The following is a 23,631-nucleotide window of genomic DNA, read 5'->3' on the forward strand; positions in this document are numbered from 1 at the left end:
CCTATTATTTAAAATTAATTCTTGTTGTTGTTGATTTATTACAAAGGAACTTAAAGGGCACATGTTGTTATGGAGAAAACGGTTTAGCTTTTTCACAACCAAATAAATAAGCTATTATTATTATTACAGTGAAATAATTCATTAAATATGACATAGCGAGGCAAGTTTGTGTCACGGACTCAGCTCCGCCCGCTCTAATCATACAGGTTTGGTTTTCTGCAGCGGTGTGGAAGGAGCCGCCCCCCACTCTTTCTGTACCAAGCTAAAGGTCATTTATCTAACTAACTTAATCTTACTTATCAAACAAAACATTGATTCACTAGCTTTTGGTAATGGTATTAATGTAGTATAATATAGCCTAAGGTGGATGTAGCGTTTTGCAAAAAAAAAAAAAAAAGTTATGTTATGTTATGTTGTGTACATTCTGGCCAAATCTAACTTAGAATCTTATTATTATTAATCAATCTTTGCATATATTATTCCATGTTTGACAATGTGGGTTGGATTAATATGTAGCATTTTGGCATGTCTTTTTTTACTTAATTATAGACATAAAATTAAATAAAAAATATCCTGGATTTGAAAATATTGTGTTCCTGGCCTTCACTGAGCTCAAGTTATAGTTTAATGTACAAAAATTGTGAATGAACTTGACTGTTGATGTCCTGAAAAATAATGTCAAAATTACCAACATTTTTTTAAATGGATATATCTCGTTCTGCAATGAAACTCTTTATATACAGTTGAAGTCAGAATTATTAGCCCCCCTGAATTATTAGACAGCTTGTTTATTATTTCCCCAATTTCTGTTTAACGGAGAGAAGATTTTTTTCAACACATTTCTAAACATAATAGTTTTAATAACTATTTCTAATAATCATTTCTAATAATGGACTTATTTTCTCTTTGCCATGACGACAGTAAATAATATTAGACTAGATATTCTTTAAGACACTTCTATACAGCTTAAAGTGAAATTTAAAGGCTTCACTAGGGTAATTAGGTTAACTAGACAGGTTAGGGTAATTAGTCAAGTTATTGTATAATGATGGTTTGTTCTGTAGATTATCGAGAAAAAAATATAGCTTAAAGAGGCTAATAATTTTGTCCCTTAAACGGTGTTTAAAAAAATGTAAATTGTTTTTATTCTAGTCAAAATAAAACAAATAAGACTTTCTCCAGAAGAAAAAAATATTATCAGACACACTGTGAAAATTTCCTTGCTCTGTTAAACATCGTTTAGGAAATATTTAAAAAAGAAGAGAAAAATTCCAAGGGGTCTAATAATTCTGACTTCAACTGTGTGTATATATATATATATATATATATATATATATATATATATATATATATATATATATATATATATATATATATATATATATGAAAGTATATACAGTTGAAGTCAGCCCACCTTTTTAAAACTTTTTTACAAATATTTGCCAAATGATGTGTAACAGAGCAGGGAATTTTTTCATAGTATTTCTGATAATATTTTTTTCTTCTGGAGAAAGTCTTATTTGTTTTATTTCAGCTAGAATAAAAGCAGTTTTAATTTTTTATGAACCATTTTAAGGTCAATATTATTATCCCTCCAATAACTTGCCTAGTTACCCTAATTAACTTAGTGAAGCCTTTAAATGTCACTTTAAGCTGTATAGAAGTGTCTTGAAAAATATCTAGTCAAATAATTTTTACTGTCATCATGGCAAAGAGAAAATAAATCAGTTATTAGAGATGAGTTATTAACACTGTTATGATTAGAAATGTGTTTAAAAAATCTGCTTTCCATTAAACAGAAATTTAGTACAAGAAATAAACAAGGGGGCTAATAATTCTGACTTTAACTGTATATAATTAAAAATGTATATTTTATATATAATTTTATAAATATCTTATAAATATATTTTATATATTTTTATATATAATTTATAATTTTTATTTTGAAAAATATAATTTAGACAGTAGTACTCAAGGGTCCAGGGGTCTGTTCTTCGGACCTCGCTTAAATAATCTAAGAATATATTACAGATCCTGGATCTTTTAATCTTGATAACTCATCTTAGGCTAATTTGGTTCTTCAAAAAAGTTTGCGAATCAGATTAAACTGATCTGAGAGGTGTTGTGACTGTGTGTTGTGACAGATCTATCGATCCTCAAAATCATTATCAGCAATACAACGATTGGCTGACGGCACAGCAGCTTGATGACATCTGATTAATGCACAGTTATCAAAATTACATGAAATCCGTAGTAAACGGTTCGTTGAATCTGATATGCAATAACAGAGTTGTGAGTTACGTGTTGGAGCAGAGCAGTTCTCTTCCTCTGTCATATGGTCATCCTTCAATAAAAGCTGAATATAAAAAATATATATTAGTTAGACAGCAGTACTCAAGGGTCGCGGTCCCCACTATGTCAGACCTTACTGTGTGTGTATTGAGGACTAAGTGTGTTTCACAGCTTCTCTAACATGCCTCTGGTCCCCACAATGTTACACTAGTGCATGGGTTCACCAATTAGGACACACACTCTATTTCATTTCTAGATTTTGATTAAGAAAATAATTACAATTAAATGCACTACTACTACAACAACAACTACTACAACTACTACTACTACTACTAATAAAAATAACAACAACATTAAACACACCTCATCAGAGTTGTGGGTCACGTGCTGGAGCAGAGCAGTTCTCTTCCTCTGTCATATGGTCATCCTTCAATATAAGCTGAAAATAAAAAAATTTATATTAGTTAGACAGCAGTACTCAAGGGTTCCGGTCCCCACAATGTCAGACCGTACTGAGTGTGTATTCAGGACTAAGTGTGTTTCACAGTTTCTCTAACATGCCTCTGGTCCCCACAATGTTACACTAGTGCATACGTTCACCAATTAGGACACACACTTCTACTTCTACTACTACTACTAATAATAATTATTATTATTATTAAATTTAAACACACCTCATCAGAGGGTTGTGGGTCTCCTACTGGAGCAGAGCAGTTCTCTTCTTCTCGTCATATGATCATACTTCAATGAAAGCTGAATATAAAAAACACAAAATAATAATTAGACAGTAGTACTCAGGGCTCCTGGTCCCCACTATGTCAGACCGTACTGTGTGTGTATTGAGGACTAAGTGTGTTTCACAGCTTCTCTAACATGCCTCTGGTCCCCACAATGTTACACTATTGCATATGTTCATAAATTAGGACACACACTAAGTTAAATAATTACAATTAAATGCACTACTACAGCAACAACATCTACTACTACTACTACTACTACTACTACTAATAATAATAATACTAATAAACATACCTCATCAGAGAGTTGTCGGAGCAGTTTTCTTCTGCAGTCATATGGGCATCCTTCAATGAAAGCTATTTAAAAACAGCTTTGTTATACAAGTCATGTCATGACTATAAAGCTTTCATGACAGTCTTATGAACCCCCCTTTAAAGTAAAGCATTACCCAATTAATTAAACTTTTTTACCCATTAAGACAAGAAGAAGATATTAAGAGATTGATTTCATTATCTCTTATGGATGATGCAAACTCTTTATTTTTGAACAGATTTACCCTTAATCTATATTAACATTAAAAAACTCTTAGCTTTGCTGAATGTATTAAGGATTAATGTATTAAGTAATCAAAATGTCAAACCTTTCTCCAAGGCCAATCACATGCGCCATAGTCAAACGTTATTTCCTCTCCAAAGAAAATATCCCTGATTGCAAAAAGGCACAAATGAGGTTTTCTCTGAACAACGATCTTATTGACAGTGCAGTTAGGGTGCAGATCGTCCTCATGATCGGCATCAATGCTGCAAAACTAAGAGAAAAGAGCAAGCAACATTTTAATTATGCCCTCTCATAGCAATAAAAAGCTAAACTATGGCATGAATACAAACAGAATGAATATAATATATACATGTACATTTGAATGGGGAAAACACTTAACCACCTGTTCTTGTTTTACCATATAAAGTCAAACATAAAGACAGTATTTTTATTATATCTCATATATGCTTTGCTTCCACAAGCTCTATCATTTGTACTCAACCACAAAACTTCCTTTAATAAATGTGGACAACGCAAACTCTGACCTAAAAGATTTAATGAAATGTGTAGGGTTCAAAAACTACAAAAACCTCACATTAGCATCCTCTCTGTGTGTGAATTATAAATACAGTAAACCTTTTGAAGTGGATCAGAACCTTTCCTCAATGTTGTTCTAATACTATTGAACACCTGTTCTTCTTTCTTAGGACAGTTTTAAAGAACTTTTTTTCCACTTTAATTGTTTACAGGTCACACTTTACAATCAGGTTTTATTAGTTAATGTACTACTACTTACTAACATGACCTAGTAATGAACAATGCATGTACAGCATTTATTAATCAGTTTAACATTTACTAATTACTAATGCATTATTCAAATCTACATTCATGCTTGTACCAGTAATAATGCATTGCAATAATTAATGCATTGTGCGTGTTCAACTAGTAATGAACAACTTTATTTTCATTTACTAAAGTTAACAAACATGAACAAATACTGTAATAAAGTATTATGTATTGTTCATGTTAGTAAATGCATTAACCAGCATTAACTAATTTAACCTTATTGTAAAAGGCTACCATTTGACAGCAAATAAATAAATAAAACACACACAGTGAACATTTATGTATTATAATTATTTATCTAAAATAAAACGTTTCTACACGTCATAGAACAATAAATTAAGTACATTTCTAGGACCAGATAGCCCCACATTTTAATTATAACCTCTAACGTTATATTACTACATTAACGTATAAATAGTATATAATAGTGTCATTTCAGGATTAACGTTAAATGTTTAAAGCAATTAACCATTTAAAAAGTACGATACAAGAACTATGAAAACATACCTTAGTAACCTTCTATATATTCGGTTTCCAGTGAATGGGTCTTGTCAGTGGAGCTGGTGATGTGTTTCTCCGCATCTTTTAATGGTTTTATCCTCCGTCGATCCATTTAGCCGCCCGGTGATTGGTGACTGTCTGACCGCGGCTCATGCACTCCACCCCGGCCTCTGACTCACGTAGCACCGGGCAGTTAGCACGTTAGCACATTAGCGCGAGTAACTTTTACTCGTGTAAACAAGTTAAATTACATACCGAACTGTAGTTTGTGTCTTATCAGTGTTATATTAATACGTAATTTGAAACAACATCGATTAAAACACCCAGGAAATTCGTTAAAACATTTAATTAACTATACCTGATAACTGTCAAAATATGCAACATAAGTATTTGTCATATAACCTATTTTATTACATTATGATGGTGAAAAACATTCTAACTTACCCAAAAATTCGAATAATTTGATGATAGATCTTAATTAAGTTGATTAAAGTCGGATTCACTTATGAGATTGCGCATGTGCAGTAGGCAGAGTGTGTGAATTGCGTCAAGCGTGTGTCAGGGTGCAGTACCGCCATCCGACTACAGGAGCGCTATAGAGCAGTGCGCCGACACACACTTACACACTCAATTCAGGTAAATGGTCAAGGTGGGGATCAGTGAAAAAACTGCACTAGGCATATCAGCAACGCCCCCTGAGTCTTTTAAAGGCAAAACATAGTGGGGACCGGGCGATCGGTCCCCACTATGTTTTTGGTCCCCACTTTGTGAGTGTGCTATCATGCTGAGGTCCCCACCATGTAATAAAAACAAACACACACACACACACACACACACACACACACACACACACATATATATATCCATGGGCCACTGTAAAGCAATATGGTTCTGTCATAACGTTTTGAATGAAAATCTGCATTTGGATAAGACACCTTTAGTATAGTTTTGATTTTAAGGCATAATAAAGATCAAATGCAAGTACGAGTGGATTTACATTGAAAATTTCAAACGCATCAAGAAAACCATGTGCTAAGGAAATTTCAAACCATTTGGAACGCACAGAGACGAGCTTTTGTGCAAAAATGAACTTAAAGGTGCCTTTAAAAAAGTGTCAAAGTACTTTTGAAAACAAAAAAGCAAACCCCCAATAGGTGGCAGCAAGAGGCCGCTTTATTTGAGTAAAGCATTGAACGATTCATTCAGCCAAAGAAGCCAATAGGATGAACGGACAGTTGAATCAATCCCTGAATCATCGACTCACCCGAGTCTTCTTGGCGAAGGCCTGAATCGTTCGTGCAGGGAAACGTCGCTGTGTATTATTCAGAGATGGCCAACTGTTCTGCTGTTTATTTTATTATACTTATCGCAATGATTTTACTACTACTATCAATAAAATTAATATTAATAATGATAATATTGCCGGAAGTTGTACAGCGCATGCGTCACGTGTTCATCATCAGCATCCATGACAACCGTCCTGTGGGTGTTGTTTGAATCTTGCTGTTTCGATTGGCATCTGATCTCTGCGTCCTCCGTGACAATTTTTCCAGATTATCGATATTATTGATCGTTGGATACGTCGATTGATCGCCTGCTGTTCCCATCACTCAGGTTTGACCCTTTTTATTACGCTGTGCTTTGTGTTTGTGTTCAGTATGTCTTGTGTTCACTACAGGTTCCAGAGTCGACTCACCTACGACTCGCTCCAGTTTGAAGGCCTCAACATCAGCGCGGGGGAGCTGAAGCGGCAGATCATGAGGAGCAAGAGGCTGAAGTTCTGCCAGCTGAAGATCAGCAACGCCCAGACTGATGAAGGTGAGTTGAGGAAAAGACACTTCAACTGTTCTACGCTAACATTAGATGCGTTACATCAGACACTTCTGGAAGCTGTAAGGTGGTGCTGATGCTGACATGTAGGGATGTTTTGGCTGTTTTAAAAGGCTAATGGCTCTCAAAGTATACCGTGCTCCATAATTATGTGCTGATTCTGATTTTATTTTGCTGTCAGAATACACAGATGATGCTCTCATCCCTAAAAACACGTCGGTCATCATCAGACGGATCCCTGCGGCGGGACTGAAGTCCTCAAACAGAAGATTTGTTGGGTAAGTGCTGTGAAATGAGCACACGCGTCCTCTGTTAGATGTTATATGAAGACTCCTGGTCTGTCCCTGGTGTTTTAGTCACACAAGCTCCTTTGTTTTGCAGACATCAAGCTGGACGCTGGCGTGAACCTTCACCTAGAGCTGATCCTTCACTCCTCTCACTGGAGCAGTTGTTGAAGGTATTGAACAAATGAATAGCACAATAGCAAAACGCAATGTAAAGCACACAATATACGCACACGCACTCAGCTTCTTAGGGAGATTTGAGATTGTTTGAAGGGTTGAGGGTGAAAAAGATTCAAATGTGCAAATGCCTGTGAAACAGACTGAGAATCTGGCTGAGGCAAAGGCGTCAGAGGAGGACAAGCTGAAAGCGGTGATGTACCAGTCCAGCCTGTGCTACTACTCCAGCAGGTGAGCGTTCAGACACTGACAGGTTTGCTTTGTGAGAGATGTCTGAGCTGATTCTCATGGTTCTGATGTTCACTAGTGAGGCCATGAGGCTGCTTGGGATCCCGGGACACCACATTAGGCACTGCCCCACTAATGTGGTAACTGGGTTTTCCAAGCTCACGGTTGCTGTGAACTTGAGCTCTTGTCCTCATCAGTCAGATTGTTTGCTCAGAGTTTGACTGTCACTCCTCAATTCACAGGGCAGCCGCTCCGCGCCGCACAAGCGCATCCGGAAGAGCACAGGGATTCCCCGCAGCTTCCTGTTGGAGGTGGACGACCCAGACCGAAAGGGAGTCATGATAGACGGCAGCGGCCGATACGTCATTCCCATCATAGACGCGTGAGTAAACTGTACTTGGCATAGCCGCATGTTCTAGTGTTTGTCCAAATCTCACATGATGTCTGCTTGTGTGTGTTTGCGCTCGATCTGTTCAGTGAGGCCTATGCTGCTGAGAAGAGAAAGAGGCCGTCCTTCTCCTGCCAGACCGAGCCTTTGCCCTCCTCGTCCTCAGCAGGTGCGGCATCTTCGGTCCGGGACGCCGGAGGGAAACGGTCCCGCTCCCCATCTTCACCAGAGACGCGCGGCGACCAGAAGAGACCACGTCGCTGAGAGACCTTCATCCAAGAGACCTGGAGCCGACGTGTAAATATTGTACATAGTTTATTCATAAAAGATAATAAAGATTATAGCCGCATGAACTGTGTGGACTGGTTAACCTTCACTCCAGCAGTGCAACACACACATACACACACACACACACACACACACACACACACACGAATGAATTCATAAACACAATATCATGAAGTTTTGCTTTAATTTAGGAAAAGAGAAACTCTTCTGGGCTAAAATCTGATGGGTTTTTTTCAGCGTTCTTACTTCAGTCTTTAATGTCAGGTGATCCTTCAAATGTCAGTGTAAAGTGTTGAGTACACTATTAGTGCTCAGTCGTGTTTTTCATAGTTACCAGTGCCGATGGAGTTTTTTGAAGCGTCATATTCTGCTGGAAACGTTTCATTTGAATGGTAATGTCCCATAAGCGGAGGTCTTGTGAGTAACTTCACAAGTCGGTCAAAGTCTACACCGGTGACAAGCTCATCTACTCCCAGAACCTGCTACTCTCTACCTACACGCTGTCAGCTGATGTTTCAAAACCTCAACACTCGCATACAGAACAGCCTCAGCGTCTGCACCACTTATCGGCACTAGCTGCAAGTCTACACCCCCTCTGTCCAGAAGTGAGCACAGCCTCTTGGTACCATCCCAGCAAGCATTTTTTTGGGGTGTTTAAAGGTGCCAACTGACCATCAAAAGTAAAAATGACTCATTTTATCTCATCCCAACAGGGAAACCACCAACAATAAAGAATGAGTTACTATCTGGTGTCATGGCTTTGCAATTAAAACAAGTTTAGTTATAATGGAGGTCATTGGGGGCAAAAACAGCCACTTGAACAATATGAACAATACATAAGGGTTAAAAGTCTAATAGACGGCTTGGTTAAAACCAGGCTAAATCTAGGCTGTCAGTGAGTGTGCACCCCTAACCCCGCCTCTCACAGTGACCTCACTAGCTCCGCTGAGTGCTTTGTGTCTCAGATTGCATGCAAGTCTGCAGCCAGATACTGCTGGAAGCTAGTCATCAAATACACAGGAACGAATGACTACACGTGTCAATCTGTCTATTAAACTATCTAATCTGTCTAGTCAGTCTTTTATTATCTTTTATATGCAAAAATATTCATTCATAAAAACATATGTATATATGAACACTGGGTCAAATAGGGTCCGTGCATTTTAAATCTAATAACAAAAATAACCCAATGTTGGTTTTGTCCATATTTAAATGAACGTGTGTAAACGCACGCTTTGATCAAACCTTTTATTCCCCTTGATGATATTGTGCTTTTTTTTCCCCTCAATGCCCTCCAAAGTTTCAATGTTTGGCCGTGTCTGCCATATCTGTTTTGTTTAAAAAAAAAAAAGGAAAAAAAAGGAATGCATCGGTTCCTGCATGTAGAATTCAGAAATCTCATGGCATTGAAAGAAAACTGGCAGCAGTTGAGTGCCGAGGTCAAAGGTCAGATGAGCAGGCATCACACCTGATAAACACCTGGGGCAACTGTACAGTAAAAAAAACAAAAAAACAACAAGATTAAGAAATATTGCTTTAATTTGAGAGAGACAAAAAAAACTCTTCCGTGTTAAAATTTGATGTTCCTCCAGCGTTCTTACGTCAGTCTTTAATGTCAGGTGATCCTTCAAATGTCAGTGTAAATTGTTGAGTGTACCATTAGTGCTCAGTCGTGTTTTTCATAGTTACCAGTGCCGATGGAGTTTTTTTTTTTAGAGCGTCATATTCTGCTGGAAAAGTTTCATTTTAATGGTAATATGCCATGAGCGGAGGTGTATGAGTAACTTCACAAGTTGACCATAGTCTAGAGCGATGACATGCTCATCTACTCCCAGAACCTGGCAGAACGAAATGTTGCAGCTCGTCCGGTCTTCAATGATGAGCCCAAAAGAGGCCACTTCACAGAGCCGGCCCAAGGCTTAAGAGAACTGAGAGGCAGGACAAGATGGCGGGCTGGACTTGGTTAACTTTAGATTTTACACAAATCTCATTGTTTTGTTTTTCACCTAAAATAGTAATTAAAACATCCAAGATGTGTTTTGCCTCATCAAAATGTGGAATTTGATCAGCAAACTACTCATTCTAAGACAACTATGCCTTGGGCTAAATGACTTGGCTTCAAGTACGATGCCACACGATTCAGAAATGAAGGTACAGACTGCACAAACAGATAAACGACATGATGCATCTCATTTCACCACAACTAAAGGCAGCGACAAAAAAAAAGTCAAGCTCTCACGATGATGACATTTCTCATGCAACCCTTTAGCAAGCCTACATAGTATTTATGCCTAAAAGTCACTGCATGGGTAAATAAGAAACAAGCAACACACACACACACACATATATATATATATATATATATATATATATATATATATATCCATGGGCCACTGTAAAGTAATATGGTTCTGTCATAACGTTTTGAATGAAAATCTGCATTTGGATAAGACACCTTTAGTATAGTTTTGATTTTAAGGCATAATAAAGATCAAATGCAAGTACGAGTGGATTTACATTGAAAATTTCAAACGCATCAAGAAAACCATGTGCTAAGGAAATTTCAAACCATTTGGAACGCACAGAGACGAGCTTTTGTGCAAAAATGAACTTAAAGGTGCCTTTAAAAAAGTGTCAAAGTACTTTTGAAAACAAAAAAGCAAACCCCCAATAGGTGGCAGCAAGAGGCCGCTTTATTTGAGTAAAGCATTGAACGATTCATTCAGCCAAAGAAGCCAATAGGATGAACGGACAGTTGAATCAATCCCTGAATCATCGACTCACCCGAGTCTTCTTGGCGAAGGCCTGAATCGTTCGTGCAGGGAAACGTCGCTGTGTATTATTCAGAGATGGCCAACTGTTCTGCTGTTTATTTTATTATACTTATCGCAATGATTTTACTACTACTATCAATAAAATTAATATTAATAATGATAATATTGCCGGAAGTTGTACAGCGCATGCGTCACGTGTTCATCATCAGCATCCATGACAACCGTCCTGTGGGTGTGATGGGGTCGATATACCGGAAGGCGGAAGGTTGATGACGTCGACAGAGTAATGGCGGCGAATTCAAACAATCAAAATAATTCAAAGAATAGAAATCGAGAAAATAAAGTTGGGAATGGATCGGAGACTCTAAGAGTAGAGAATAGTGGTGAAGAGGAGGAAGAGGATGATATGGATATAGGATGGACACAAATAGAAGGACGATACGGGAAAAAAGCATCTAGGAAAAGGAAAAAAGGTAAGGAGGATGCATCGGAAAGTAGTTCGCTAGCGAGTGAGGAGGAAGGGGTTGGAGAAAAAGCCAAATTAGGATTTAGGATAATATTAAGATTCAAGGAAGAAACGGGAGTTTCAGGAATAAATCCAATGATGTTGACACATGAATTAAAGAAACAAGTAGGTGAAATCGCATTCGCAAAGGTGCTTCAGGATGGTGCGTTAATGATTGTGTGCAAAAACGAAGAACAGAAAAATAAGGCAATGAAAGTAAAAACAGTGGGGAAGAAGGTTGTTACGAGTAGTAAGATCATAGGTCAGAATTCATGGATATTTGGCGTGATAAAAGGAGTTCCTATTGGGGTAACAATGGAGGAATTAAAAAAGAATCTTGATGGAGGTAAAGTCATAGACGCAGTTAGATTGAAGATGAATAGAGAAGGAAGAAGAATGGACAGTCTGTCGGTGCGCATTAAATTTGAAGGAAGAGAAATGCCAGATAAAGTCAGAATGGGATTCATCAGCTACCCAGTTATAGAATACAATGCACCTCCAATGAGATGTTACAACTGTCAGAGGTATGGGCACACAGCAGCTTTATGTAAATCAAAAATAAGATGTGCGCGATGTGGAGGGGAACACGAATTTGGAAAGTGTGAAGAAGGAGTGGAGGTGAAATGTTGCAACTGTGGAGGAGGACATAATGCTGCATATGGAGGTTGTGAGGCAAGAAAAAGGGCAGTGGAAGTTCAGCAGGAAAAAGAAAAAAACAATCTAACTTACGCTGAAGCAGTAAAGATGGTGAGGGAAAAGAGGAAGTCAAATGAAACAGTAAGATTGGATTCAGGTAAGAAAAATGAAGGAGAAGAAAGAATTGGTGAAAGTAGGTCATCAGAGGATTTGGCGTTAGTAAGCAAGAAAAATTTTGTACTCTTCATGGTAGAAGTAATTAACTGCACTGCCCAAACAGAAAGAAGAACAGAAAAGATACAAATAATAATTAAAGCAGCAGAAAGGTATCTGGAAATAAAGGGTCTGAAGAGTGATGATATAAGAAGAAGCCTCAGTTCAGATTTTCAAGAGAGTCAGGAGATAGGAATAGGTTAGTAGGGTTATGTTGAGAATCCTACAATGGAATGCAAGAAGTCTATGTGCTAATGGACAAGAGTTTAAGGGATATTTAAGTAAAATGAAAGAAAAACCTAATGTAATATGTATTCAGGAAACTTGGTTGAACTCAAGGTTAGATTTTGTTTTAAAGGGATATGTAAGTGTAAGAAGGGACAGGGAAGAAGGTATAGGTGGAGGTTGTGTCACGTTTATAAAAGAAGGAATGCCTTATAGAACTTTGGAAAAAGGAGTAAACCTGGAATATATAGTGATAGAAATATGGTATGGAATAAAAGAGTATGTTATAATAAATTTTTATAACCCATGTAAAAAACTAACAATGGATAGTATGGAAGAAATTAAAGGTCTAAATGAAGAAAGGGTTATATGGTGTGGTGATTTTAATGCACATAATACACTATGGGGAGGAATAATAACAGATAGAAATGGTATGGTAATAGAGGAGATTATAGAAAAGAAAAATTTGGTATGCATGAATGATGGAGGATATACACGAATGGATGTAAATACAAGCAAAGAATCAGCACTTGACCTAACAATTGTGTCAAATTCACTGGGTGGAATTACAGTATGGGAGGTCATAAGGAAATGCTCAATTGGAAGTGACCATTTTCCTATTATTAGTTCAATTATAAATAGTGAGAATAAGAATGTTAATAAAGGTAATTCTGGAAAATGGAAGTATGAGAAAGCTGATTGGGAGAAATTCAAAGAAATAAGTGAAGAAGGGTTGAAAAAAATTAAGATGAATGAAGATATTGAAATTGAAAGGCTATATGCAGAGTTAAGTAATGTAATTCGGCATGCAGCAAATGAAAGTATTCCAAAGAGTTCAGGAAAAAGAGTAGGGAAAATGGTCCCATGGTGGAATGACCAGTGTACAATAGCAGTAAGAAAAAAAAGGAAGGCATTTAAAATTCTAAAGAGAACACATAAATTGCAAAACTTGATAGAATATAAGAAAGCTCAGGCAGAAACTAGGAAAATAATCAGAGAAAAGAAGAAAGAATATTGGAGATCGTTTTGTAATGAAATTGGGAAAAGTACTCCGGTTGAGGAAGTATGGAATATGATAAGAAAAATGAGTGGTATTAGAAGAGAATATGAATACCCAGTATTAAATGTAGGAAGCAAGAATGCAGTAAATGTTAAAGATAAAGCAGAAATGTTTAAAAATGAGTTCTTAAAAGTAAACAGCTCCAATAACTTGACAAATGAAAGTAAGAATATGAGAGAAAGAGTGTTATCCGGGAATTGTAATATAATGGAAAAAAGGACAGTTACCGAAGGTACGTTAGATGTCTTGTTCACCTTTTCAGAAATGAAAAGGGCATTAAAATACACCAAGACATCAACTCCAGGACAAGACGATATAAGCTATGTGATGTTAAAAAAGTTAAGTGAAGAGTCACTAAGGAAAATTCTGGAATTTTATAACAGGGTGTGGGAAGAAGGAAAATTGCCTCTAGAATGGAAGGATTCATTAATTATACCCATAAAAAAATCAGGTAAAGACCCTAGTAATCCTTTAAGCTATAGACCAATAGCACTAACATCACACATGTGTAAATTAATGGAAAAAATGATCACTGACAGACTTGGGTATCACTTGGAGAAAAATAACTTTTTCTCCCCTTATCAAAGTGAATTCAGAAGTGGAAGAGGTACAATGGACTCAGTTATTAATTTAGAAACAGACATTAGGAAAGCGTTAACTAATAAGGAAACAGTAGTGGCAGTTTTCTTTGATATTGAGAAAGCATATGATATGCTATGGAAGGAGGGCCTGTTAATTAAGTTGAACCAAATAGGAATAAGTGGTAGACTATTTAATTGGATTAAAGAGTTTTTAATTGAAAGATATATTAGAGTAAAGATTGGGAAAGATGTGTCGAGTAGAGGAATTATTGAAAATGGTACTCCACAAGGCAGTGTTATAAGTCCTTTGTTATTTCTAATTATGATTAATGATGTTTTTCAAGTTTAGAAAGAAATATCAATAAATCTCTGTTTGCAGATGATGGAGCTCTATGGTTAAGAGGCAGAAATGTGGATCATATAGTTAATAAAATGCAAACAGCATTAATTAAAGTTGAGAACTGGTCAAATAAATGGGGTTTTAAATTTTCAGTGGAAAAAACCAAATATATTTTCTTTACAAACAAAAAAAGTAGTATTGACCTAAAACTGAAAATATATAATATAGAATTAGAACAAGTAAAAATGATCAGGTTTTTAGGTATGTGGTTAGATTCTAGAGCTACATGGAGTAATCACATCAGTAAGATGCAGGAGAAATGCAAAAGAATTTTGAATGTAATGAGATGTATTTCTGGGCGTGAGTGGGGAGCAGATAGACTAGCTTTAAAAACTATTTATGTAACAATGATCAGAGCAATTTTAGATTATGGTTGTGTGGCATACAATTCAGCAGCAAAGTCACAATTAGAAAAACTTGAAAGAATACAATCCCAAGCTCTTAGAATTTGTTGCGGAGCATATTCTTCCTCTCCAGTTCCAGCTTTGCAGGTGGAGATGGGGGAAATGCCAATTCAACTAAGAAGGAAACAACTGATATTGACATACTGGGCAAGAACAAAAGGCCAAGAGGTTAATCATCCTGTAAAAACACTAATGGAGGTATGTTGGGAATATGGGAAAAAGAAAATTAATAGCTTTAACTGGATTATTGAGGAATTAGTGCAGGAAATGAAATTAAATGAATATAATATTATACCATCAATAGTTCTACCAACAACACTTTTATGGATATTACCACAACCAAAAATAGACCTCAAATTATTGAAAGACAGACAGGAAAAAGGACATGAGTTAACAGAGGGATATCTAACAAGAGAGTATATCGGGACAAAATATGATCAGTATACACACATTTTTACAGATGCATCAAAAGATCCGCAAAGTGGCCGGGTGGGGATCGCATATATTATTCCAAGTTTAGATGTGTTAGAAGGGAAAAGAATATCTAATCATTTGTCAGTATTTACAGGAGAGCTGCTAGCAATTATGCTAGCAGTCAACAAAGTTTATGAAATGGATCTAAACAAGTCGATAATATGTTCTGATTCAACTTCAGCGTTACTATGCCTGGATATTAAAAAATCGGAAACTAGACAGGACATTATAATAGAAATTCTTCAATTATTACAAAATTTAGAACAGAAAAACAAAATAGTTGAGTTTGTATGGGTACCAGCACATTCAGGAGTTGAGGGCAATGAAGCAGCAGATAGATTAGCAAAAACAGTAATGGCAAAAGAGAGGATAGAAATGAAAATCAGGTATAGTAGGGCTGAACTTAAATCAGTAATTAAAAAGGGAATACACAAAAAGTGGCAAATAAGTTGGGACAATGAACAAAAAGGCAGACATTTATATGCAATACAACCAAAGGTAGGACAGATTTTGAAATCATGGGGGAGCAGGAAGGAGGATTGTATTCTTTCAAGAATAAGGATAGGACATACAGGGCTGAACACTACATTACACATGATAGGAAAACATCCAACAGGGTTGTGTGATGGATGCGGAGAAAGAGAGACAGTAGAACATGTAATCATTAGTTGCAATAAATACACAGAGGAAAGAAATATGTTAATTAATGACCTACAGATAAATGATGAACAAATAACACTGAAAGAGTTTTTATATCAGGAAGGAAAGAAATGGTTGATTCAATTCTTAAAAAGAACTCAGTTAATACATAGGATATAGAATGTCTAAATATATTTATTTAATTAACTTAATTATTATTTTATTTATAACAATATTAAGCTTTCTCCTCTCATCTACTATGTTTTCTATGTCTCGGCTGTGAAGGACCTGAGCTGTAGATGGAGGAGCTGAACACGCAGCAACATCGAAGGCTCGGGTTTTGAAGAGTCAAGAGGTAAAAAAAAAATATATATATATATATATATATATATATATATAAATAAATAAAAATAAGAGAGTCTCTGATCCATAACCCACAGTAGGTGGCGGTAATGCTCTGATAAGAATGCGAACCGCCAATAAACACCAGGAAGAAGAAGAAGAAGAAGTCCTGTGGGTGTTGTTTGAATCTCGCTGTGTCGATTGGCATCTGATCTCTGCGTCCTCCGTGACAATTTTTCCAGATTATCGATATTATTGATCGTTGGATACGTCGATTGATCGCCTGCTGTTCCCATCACTCAGGTTTGACCCTTTTTATTACGCTGTGCTTTGTGTTTGTGTTCAGTATGTCTTGTGTTCACTACAGGTTCCAGAGTCGACTCACCTACGACTCGCTCCAGTTTGAAGGCCTCAACATCAGCGCGGGGGAGCTGAAGCGGCAGATCATGAGGAGCAAGAGGCTGAAGTTCTGCCAGCTGAAGATCAGCAACGCCCAGACTGATGAAGGTGAGTTGAGGAAAAGACACTTCAACTGTTCTACGCTAACATTAGATGCGTTACATCAGACACTTCTGGAAGCTGTAAGGTGGTGCTGATGCTGACATGTAGGGATGTTTTGGCTGTTTTAAAAGGCTAATGGCTCTCAAAGTATACCGTGCTCCATAATTATGTGCTGATTCTGATTTTATTTTGCTGTCAGAATACACAGATGATGCTCTCATCCCTAAAAACACGTCGGTCATCATCAGACGGATCCCTGCGGCGGGACTGAAGTCCTCAAACAGAAGATTTGTTGGGTAAGTGCTGTGAAATGAGCACACGCGTCCTCTGTTAGATGTTATATGAAGACTCCTGGTCTGTCCCTGGTGTTTTAGTCACACAAGCTCCTTTGTTTTGCAGACATCAAGCTGGACGCTGGCGTAAACCTTCACCTAGAGCTGATCCTTCACTCCTCTCACTGGAGCAGTTGTTGAAGGTATTGAACAAATGAATAGCACAATAGCAAAACGCAATGTAAAGCACACAATATACGCACACGCACTCAGCTTCTTAGGGAGATTTGAGATTGTTTGAAGGGTTGAGGGTGAAAAAGATTCAAATGTGCAAATGCCTGTGAAACAGACTGAGAATCTGGCTGAGGCAAAGGCGTCAGAGGAGGACAAGCTGAAAGCGGTGATGTACCAGTCCAGCCTGTGCTACTACTCCAGCAGGTGAGCGTTCAGACACTGACAGGTTTGCTTTGTGAGAGATGTCTGAGCTGATTCTCATGGTTCTGATGTTCACTAGTGAGGCCATGAGGCTGCTTGGGATCCCGGGACACCACATTAGGCACTGCCCCACTAATGTGGTAACTGGGTTTTCCAAGCTCACGGTTGCTGTGAACTTGAGCTCTTGTCCTCATCAGTCAGATTGTTTGCTCAGAGTTTGACTGTCACTCCTCAATTCACAGGGCAGCCGCTCCGCGCCGCACAAGCGCATCCGGAAGAGCACAGGGATTCCTGTTGGAGGTGGACGACCCAGACCGAAAGGGAGTCATGATAGACGGCAGCGGCAGATACGTCATTCCCATCATAGACGCGTGAGTAAACTGTACTTGGCATAGCCGCATGTTCTAGTGTTTGTCCAAATACCACATGATGTCTGCTTGTGTGTGTTTGCGCTCGATCTGTTCAGTGAGGCCTATGCTGCTGAGAAGAGAAAGAGGCCGTCCTTCTCCTGCCAGACCGAGCCTTTGCCCTCCTCGTCCTCAGCAGGTGCGGCATCTTCGGTCCGGGACGCCGGAGGGAAACGGTCCCGCTCCCCATCTTCACCAGAGACGCGCGGCGACCAGAAGAGACCACGTCGCTGAGAGACCTTCATCCAAGAGACCTGGAGCCGACGTGTAAATATTGTACATAGTTTATTAATAAAAGATAATAAAGATTATAGCCGCATGAACTGTGTGGACTGGTTAACCTTCACTCCAGCAGTGCAACACACACATACACACACACACACACACACGAATGAATTCATAAACACAATATCATGAAGTTTTGCTTTAATTTAGGAAAAGAGAAACTCTTCTGGGCTAAAATCTGATGGGTTTTTTTCAGCGTTCTTACTTCAGTCTTTAATGTCAGGTGATCCTTCAAATGTCAGTGTAAAGTGTTGAGTACACTATTAGTGCTCAGTCGTGTTTTTTTTTTTTTATTATTTATTTATTGCAGAACAAAGCCAGCATACATAGCTAGCAACAACTATATACAAGCCAGGGTTTGCATTAAATAAAAATACATAAAGAAATTTCAAATAATAATAATAATAAAATAAAGACATTACAATAATAAATGAATAACAATACACAGAAAAAAAAGAAAAAAAAAACTCTGGGGTGAGAATTAACTAGTTATTATATAAGAAATTTTCTCAATAAAATCGGACCATGCTTTGATTGTATGGGGTTTAGCTCTGTTAATTCTTGCAGTGGAACGTTCTTACAGTGCAATATTTTTTAGTTCAATAAGCCACATTTTATCCGCTGGAAATGAGGGTTCATGCCATATTTTAAATATAACTTTCTTGGCTGCAGTTAGTGCAGTATGAAATATCCTGCGTTGGGAATTGTTTAGGTTTAGATCATAATCATCATTCAATAAACAGATATTAGGGTATTTGGGAATGAACATCTCACACAATTCTGAAGTAGTTTGAAATACCTTATCCCAAAATGTACTGATAAGTGGACATTCAAAAAACATATGCATGTATGTCCCCACAGAGTTTGAATTACACAGTGTACAAAAAGGGGTAGGTAACCGTTTCATGCGGTGAAGCACATATGGAGTTGCATAAGCCTTGTGGATCAGTTTATAGTGTATGAGTTGATGGGCAGGATTCTTAGACATCACCTGGATACTTTCCCATATCTAGTCCCAGTTCAGTTGGTAAGAGGACAGTTCCTTTTCCCATATTGTGATGATGGGGAGTGCAACAGAGTCATAATTAAGCAGTTTGTTGTAAATGCATGAGATTGATCCACGTGACTGAGAGAAATTCACACAGTCCCGCAATGGATGATTGTCCAAATTACAGTTCCACGGAACTCCATAAGCGCGCATTGCACTTCTCAGCCTTAAATACAGAAAGTAGGAATGTCCGGGGAGATTGTAACCTTCTTTCAAATCCTGGAAAGACCTCAAGCCCTGGTTGTCGAAGATATCACCCAACACAGAAATACCTTGATCTGACCACAGCTTATATATAAAGGGCTTACCCCCAGATTGTAAATGATAATTGTTCCAAATCGGAGATTCTTTTGTAAATTTGTTGGTGCATCCAGTAAATTTGCAAACATCATACCATATTTTAAGGGAGTCAACCACTATTCTATTATCAATTTTTTTTACTTTCTTTTAGGTAATCCCGTAAATAACAAATCTTGTAGTCGGTGTGGATGCACAGCAGATGATTCAATGTTACGCCAAGCAATATCAGCATCTACTTCCAACCAAGTCTTAAGACTGCGCAGTCGACATGCCCAGAAATATAGTTGAATGTTAGGAACTGCCAACCCCCCTTTAGCAGGTGTTTTTTGTAATGTTTTAAGTTTAATTCGAGGACGTTTGTTGTTCCAAATAAATTTAGTTATAATGGAATTTATTTCTTTAAAAAACGTCTTATGTGGAGAAAGAGGAATCATGGTAAATAAAAATAGAAGTCTAGGTAGAACATTCATTTTGATAATCGCAATCCTACCTTGCAGAGAGAGTAATAGTGCGCCCCATCTCTCTAGGTCCTGTCTGATATTGTTGAATAAGGAACTATAGTTTTGTTTGACCATCACCTGAAGTGAAGGAAGAATCTGAATTCCTAAATATGTAAATGCGCTATTAACTGGAATTGAAGCGGGCACTGACGTGATATCACTTCTCCCCGACAGTGGCATTAGTACAGATTTCTCCCAGTTAATCTTATACCCACTCACTTTTCTAAAATCATTAAATATTTTAAGACATTGAATAATAGAGGTAGAAGTATCTGACATATATAGTAGAATATCATCAGCGAACAGAGAGATGTGATGTTTAGAATTATCTATAATGATAGGGGCGATTACATGATCCTGACGAATTGCCTGGGCCAAAGGCTCTAACGAAAGGGCAAACAACAATGGTGACAATGGGCAGCCCTGTCTTGTGCCTCTGCCCAGCAGAAAAGCACTTGAGCAGCTCAACCCTGTTGACACCCTTGCAGCTGAATTACGATACAGAGTTTGTACCATATGTATAAAATTTGGACCAAAGCCCAGACACTTCAAAACTGACCAGAGATATGTCCATTCGACCCGGTCAAAGGCTTTCTCTGCATCTAGTGAGAGAATAGCACTTTGATCCTCAGTAAGTTTGGACTTGTCCATGATATTTAAAAGTCGTCTGACATTATCCATAGCAGAGCGACCCTTAAGAAAGCCTGTCTGGTCATGGGAAATTATAGAACCGGCAATTTGATCTAAACGGCGGGCTAGAACTTTTGCGTAAACCTTAGTGTCTGTACAGATTAGTGAAATCGGCCTGTAACTAGAGCAGCTAAAGGGGTCCTTCCCTTTTTTAAAATCAGTGAGATAAGGGCAGTATTCTGATCTCTGTGAAAACAACCTGTATCTATTGCAAAATTTAAGGAATTTAGAAGGAGTGGTCCTAGCAAGTCCCATATCACCAAATACAACTCTGGGGGTAGACCATCTAGGCCCGGGGCCTTTCCTTTATTCATTGACTCTAGAGCTTCTTTTACTTCACTTAATGTAATTGGAGAGTCTAAAAATTTCTGTTGCTCATCACTTAGGCAAGGGAGATTTAGTTTTGATATAAATTCAATTGTTTGTTGATCCTCTATCCCCACCTCGGAACTGTAAAGATGCTCATAGAAGTTCTTGAATGTAGCATTCACCTTGTCCGGAGCAGTATGCAGGGTGCCCATACTATCCTTAATGGCTGTTATTGATGACATTGCCTCATTATGTTTCAGCCTTAAAGCTAATAATTTAGTGGGTCGTTCTGCATTAAAATAATAATTTTGTTTGGTGCGATGAATCAAAAATTCTGCCTTTCTTAATAAAATTGCATTGCAATCAGATTTTAAATTTCCTAAAATCCTGCTCTTCTGTTCTGAAAAAGTTTCCTTTAAGTCTCTCTCTATTATTTTAATTTGTTTTTCTAAATGATTTAATTCTTTAGTTTTAGATCTATGTTCATAGGAGGCAAATGATATACAGTTCCCTCTCAGAAAACACTTGGTTGTTTCCCATAAAATCTGCGGATTAACTGCTGAACTGGAGTTTTCTGAAAGAAACATGGTCAGATTATCTCGTAACTGTTTAATAAAATCATCTTTCAGTAGCAGAGTTGTGTTAAAGCGCCACCTTTTTGTCCTTTGAAATCCTGTAGGGGGTGATAAATTACAAATTACTGCCGAATGGTCTGAAATGAGCATGGGGAGAATACCTATGTTATTTACACTCTGAATTAAATATTTTGATATAAGAATATAATCTATTCTTGTAAATGTCTTGTGTCGGGAAGAATAAAAGGTATAGTCTCTACATTTTTCATTCTGCAGCCTCCAGATATCACACAAGTCATTATCCAAAATAAGCTCATTCAATGCCCGGGAAGACTGGTCACTGTGTACAGCGGACGGTGCGGAGAGAGACTTATCAATAGAGGGATTGACAACTGCATTAGCATCCATACCCACTACCAGATTGTAGTCACCAAAGCTAAGGAGGAGCTTGGTAAGCGAAGGAAAAAAAACTGTCAAATTTATTTGGGGCATAGACTGAAACAAAAGCTATTTTTAAACTATTCCAGGATCCCAAAACATATGTGATCGCCCCATGATCATCACTCCCTGATTTCTCTAATATAAATGGGAATCTTCTATTTTGAAGTATTAGCACTCCTCTTGAAGCGCTAGTGTAAGATGAAGCGGCTATAATTTTAAAATGTCTATTTTGACAACGAGTAACATCTGAGGCCCTGAAGTGGGATTCTTGTATGAGAGCTATATCGGCTCTCTTGCGATGTAAATAATCCAGGCATTTTGTTCTCTTTACCGGTGAATTCAAGCCATTGACATTCCACGATATCACGTTGATATCATTCATAACAGAACGCATAGATTAAACACTTAACAGATACAGTGATCATTTTAAACCCATAAATAGCACACATGTAATCAAGAATGTCTCCCCAGAGAACCATCAAATTGAATATATAATAAGAAAAAGCAAACCCTGTTAACAACAACGAAATGATTAAATTAAATAAAAACAGAATAAACAAAATATAAATGGCAGCCTGTAGAGAGAGAATACAGTCTCTCTTACCTGCCTGGAAAATAAACAAATTCGAGGCCATGCGCTCGAGCTGCGCGGCTATACCCAGGGAGCCGTGTCTCGCCTAATCAAATGTCCATATCAGTAATACAACTTAAATTCCTACTTGAAATATGTAGTAAGCACCCTTTATATGAGGCAAAATTTAGTCAGTTGATAGCGCCGTCAGGTTTTCTCCCATCGGAGTGTCAGCATTTAGCGATGAGACGAACTTCTCCAGATCTGTGGGTGTTTTGAAGAGAATTTGCTCACGGCCGTTTAACACTTTCACCACTGCTGGGTATAACAAGAAAGACTCAATGCCCAACTGTTGGAGACGTTTCCTTTTTTCTGACATGACTTTCCTTTTTTGAGACGTGCCCTTGCTGTAATCGGGGAAGAACCATAGTTTGGTTCCTTCGTAATTTAGGGATGAAGAATTTCTGGCTTCCTTAAGAATCGCTTGCCTGTCATTGTACCGGAGAAGTTTGAAAATCAAAGTGCGCGCTTTCTTTCTGGAGGAATCTTCGTTCGCGTACAGGCGATGTGCGCGTTCAATCTCGATCACCTTCCCTTGCAAGGCCGGCAGCCACTTAGGAATCTGGGTCTGCAGGAACTGAATTGCATTGCTGCTTTCCGCGCCTTCAGGTAAACCCACCAATCTTAGATTATTTTGTCTGGCCTTGTCTTCGTAAAGCCAAAGCTTCTCCTGTAGCTCCTCCACACGCGACGTGCTGGCAATCGAATCCTTTTTAATATCGCGCACTGTGGATTGCATATAATCCAGTCTGTCGCCGACCGCTTTGACATCATTTTCCAGGGAGTTAAGACGTGTAGAAATCTTTGAAATTTCCTCCCGAACGATCGCAGACATACTTAGCTTTATAGCGCTCAGTTGTTGTTCGAGCATCTCG

At 37.8% G+C, this 23,631-nt stretch overlaps 4 protein-coding genes across 6 annotated transcripts in view; 3 read left to right on the top strand and 1 right to left on the bottom strand.

Annotated features, from left to right (window-relative positions):
• LOC141375856 (uncharacterized) overlaps nucleotides 1–23,631 on the bottom strand; it is a 163,000-nt gene that overhangs the window by 93,750 nt on the left and 45,619 nt on the right. The gene's annotated exons all lie outside the window — the stretch shown is intronic.
• The window catches only part of LOC141375851 (E3 ubiquitin-protein ligase RBBP6-like), a 68,267-nt gene that overhangs the window by 33,909 nt on the left and 10,727 nt on the right, over nucleotides 1–23,631 (top strand). The window lies entirely within an intron of this gene.
• On the top strand, nucleotides 6,425–9,600 carry LOC141375846 (E3 ubiquitin-protein ligase RBBP6-like). 3 transcript variants are annotated; one of them, XM_087265033.1, is made up of 7 exons: nucleotides 6,425–6,732; nucleotides 6,926–7,022; nucleotides 7,126–7,201; nucleotides 7,348–7,436; nucleotides 7,513–7,573; nucleotides 7,676–7,815; nucleotides 7,911–9,600. In XM_087265033.1, exons 1-7 carry the CDS (start codon nucleotides 6,573–6,575, stop codon nucleotides 8,083–8,085), a joined length of 798 nt encoding a protein of 265 aa, XP_087121159.1. In that variant the 5' UTR covers nucleotides 6,425–6,572; the 3' UTR covers nucleotides 8,086–9,600. The 3 variants fall into 3 exon arrangements, with proteins under 3 accessions (XP_087121159.1, XP_087121160.1, XP_087121161.1); XM_087265035.2 differs by having other exon boundaries at nucleotides 6,480–6,830; XM_087265034.1 differs by lacking the exon at nucleotides 7,513–7,573 and having other exon boundaries at nucleotides 7,911–8,179.
• Nucleotides 11,144–18,294, top strand: LOC141375853 (E3 ubiquitin-protein ligase RBBP6-like). The gene is made up of 8 exons (XM_087265044.1): nucleotides 11,144–11,356; nucleotides 16,306–16,375; nucleotides 16,461–16,869; nucleotides 17,063–17,159; nucleotides 17,263–17,338; nucleotides 17,485–17,573; nucleotides 17,813–17,941; nucleotides 18,037–18,294. The coding sequence occupies exons 3-8, from the start codon at nucleotides 16,710–16,712 to the stop codon at nucleotides 18,209–18,211; spliced, it is 726 nt and encodes a 241-aa protein (XP_087121170.1). The 5' UTR covers nucleotides 11,144–11,356; nucleotides 16,306–16,375; nucleotides 16,461–16,709; the 3' UTR covers nucleotides 18,212–18,294.

Source organism: Danio rerio, chromosome 8 (assembly GCF_052040795.2).
Source record: "Danio rerio strain M-AB ecotype USA chromosome 8, GRCz13ab, whole genome shotgun sequence".
NCBI lineage: Eukaryota > Metazoa > Chordata > Actinopteri > Cypriniformes > Danionidae > Danio > Danio rerio.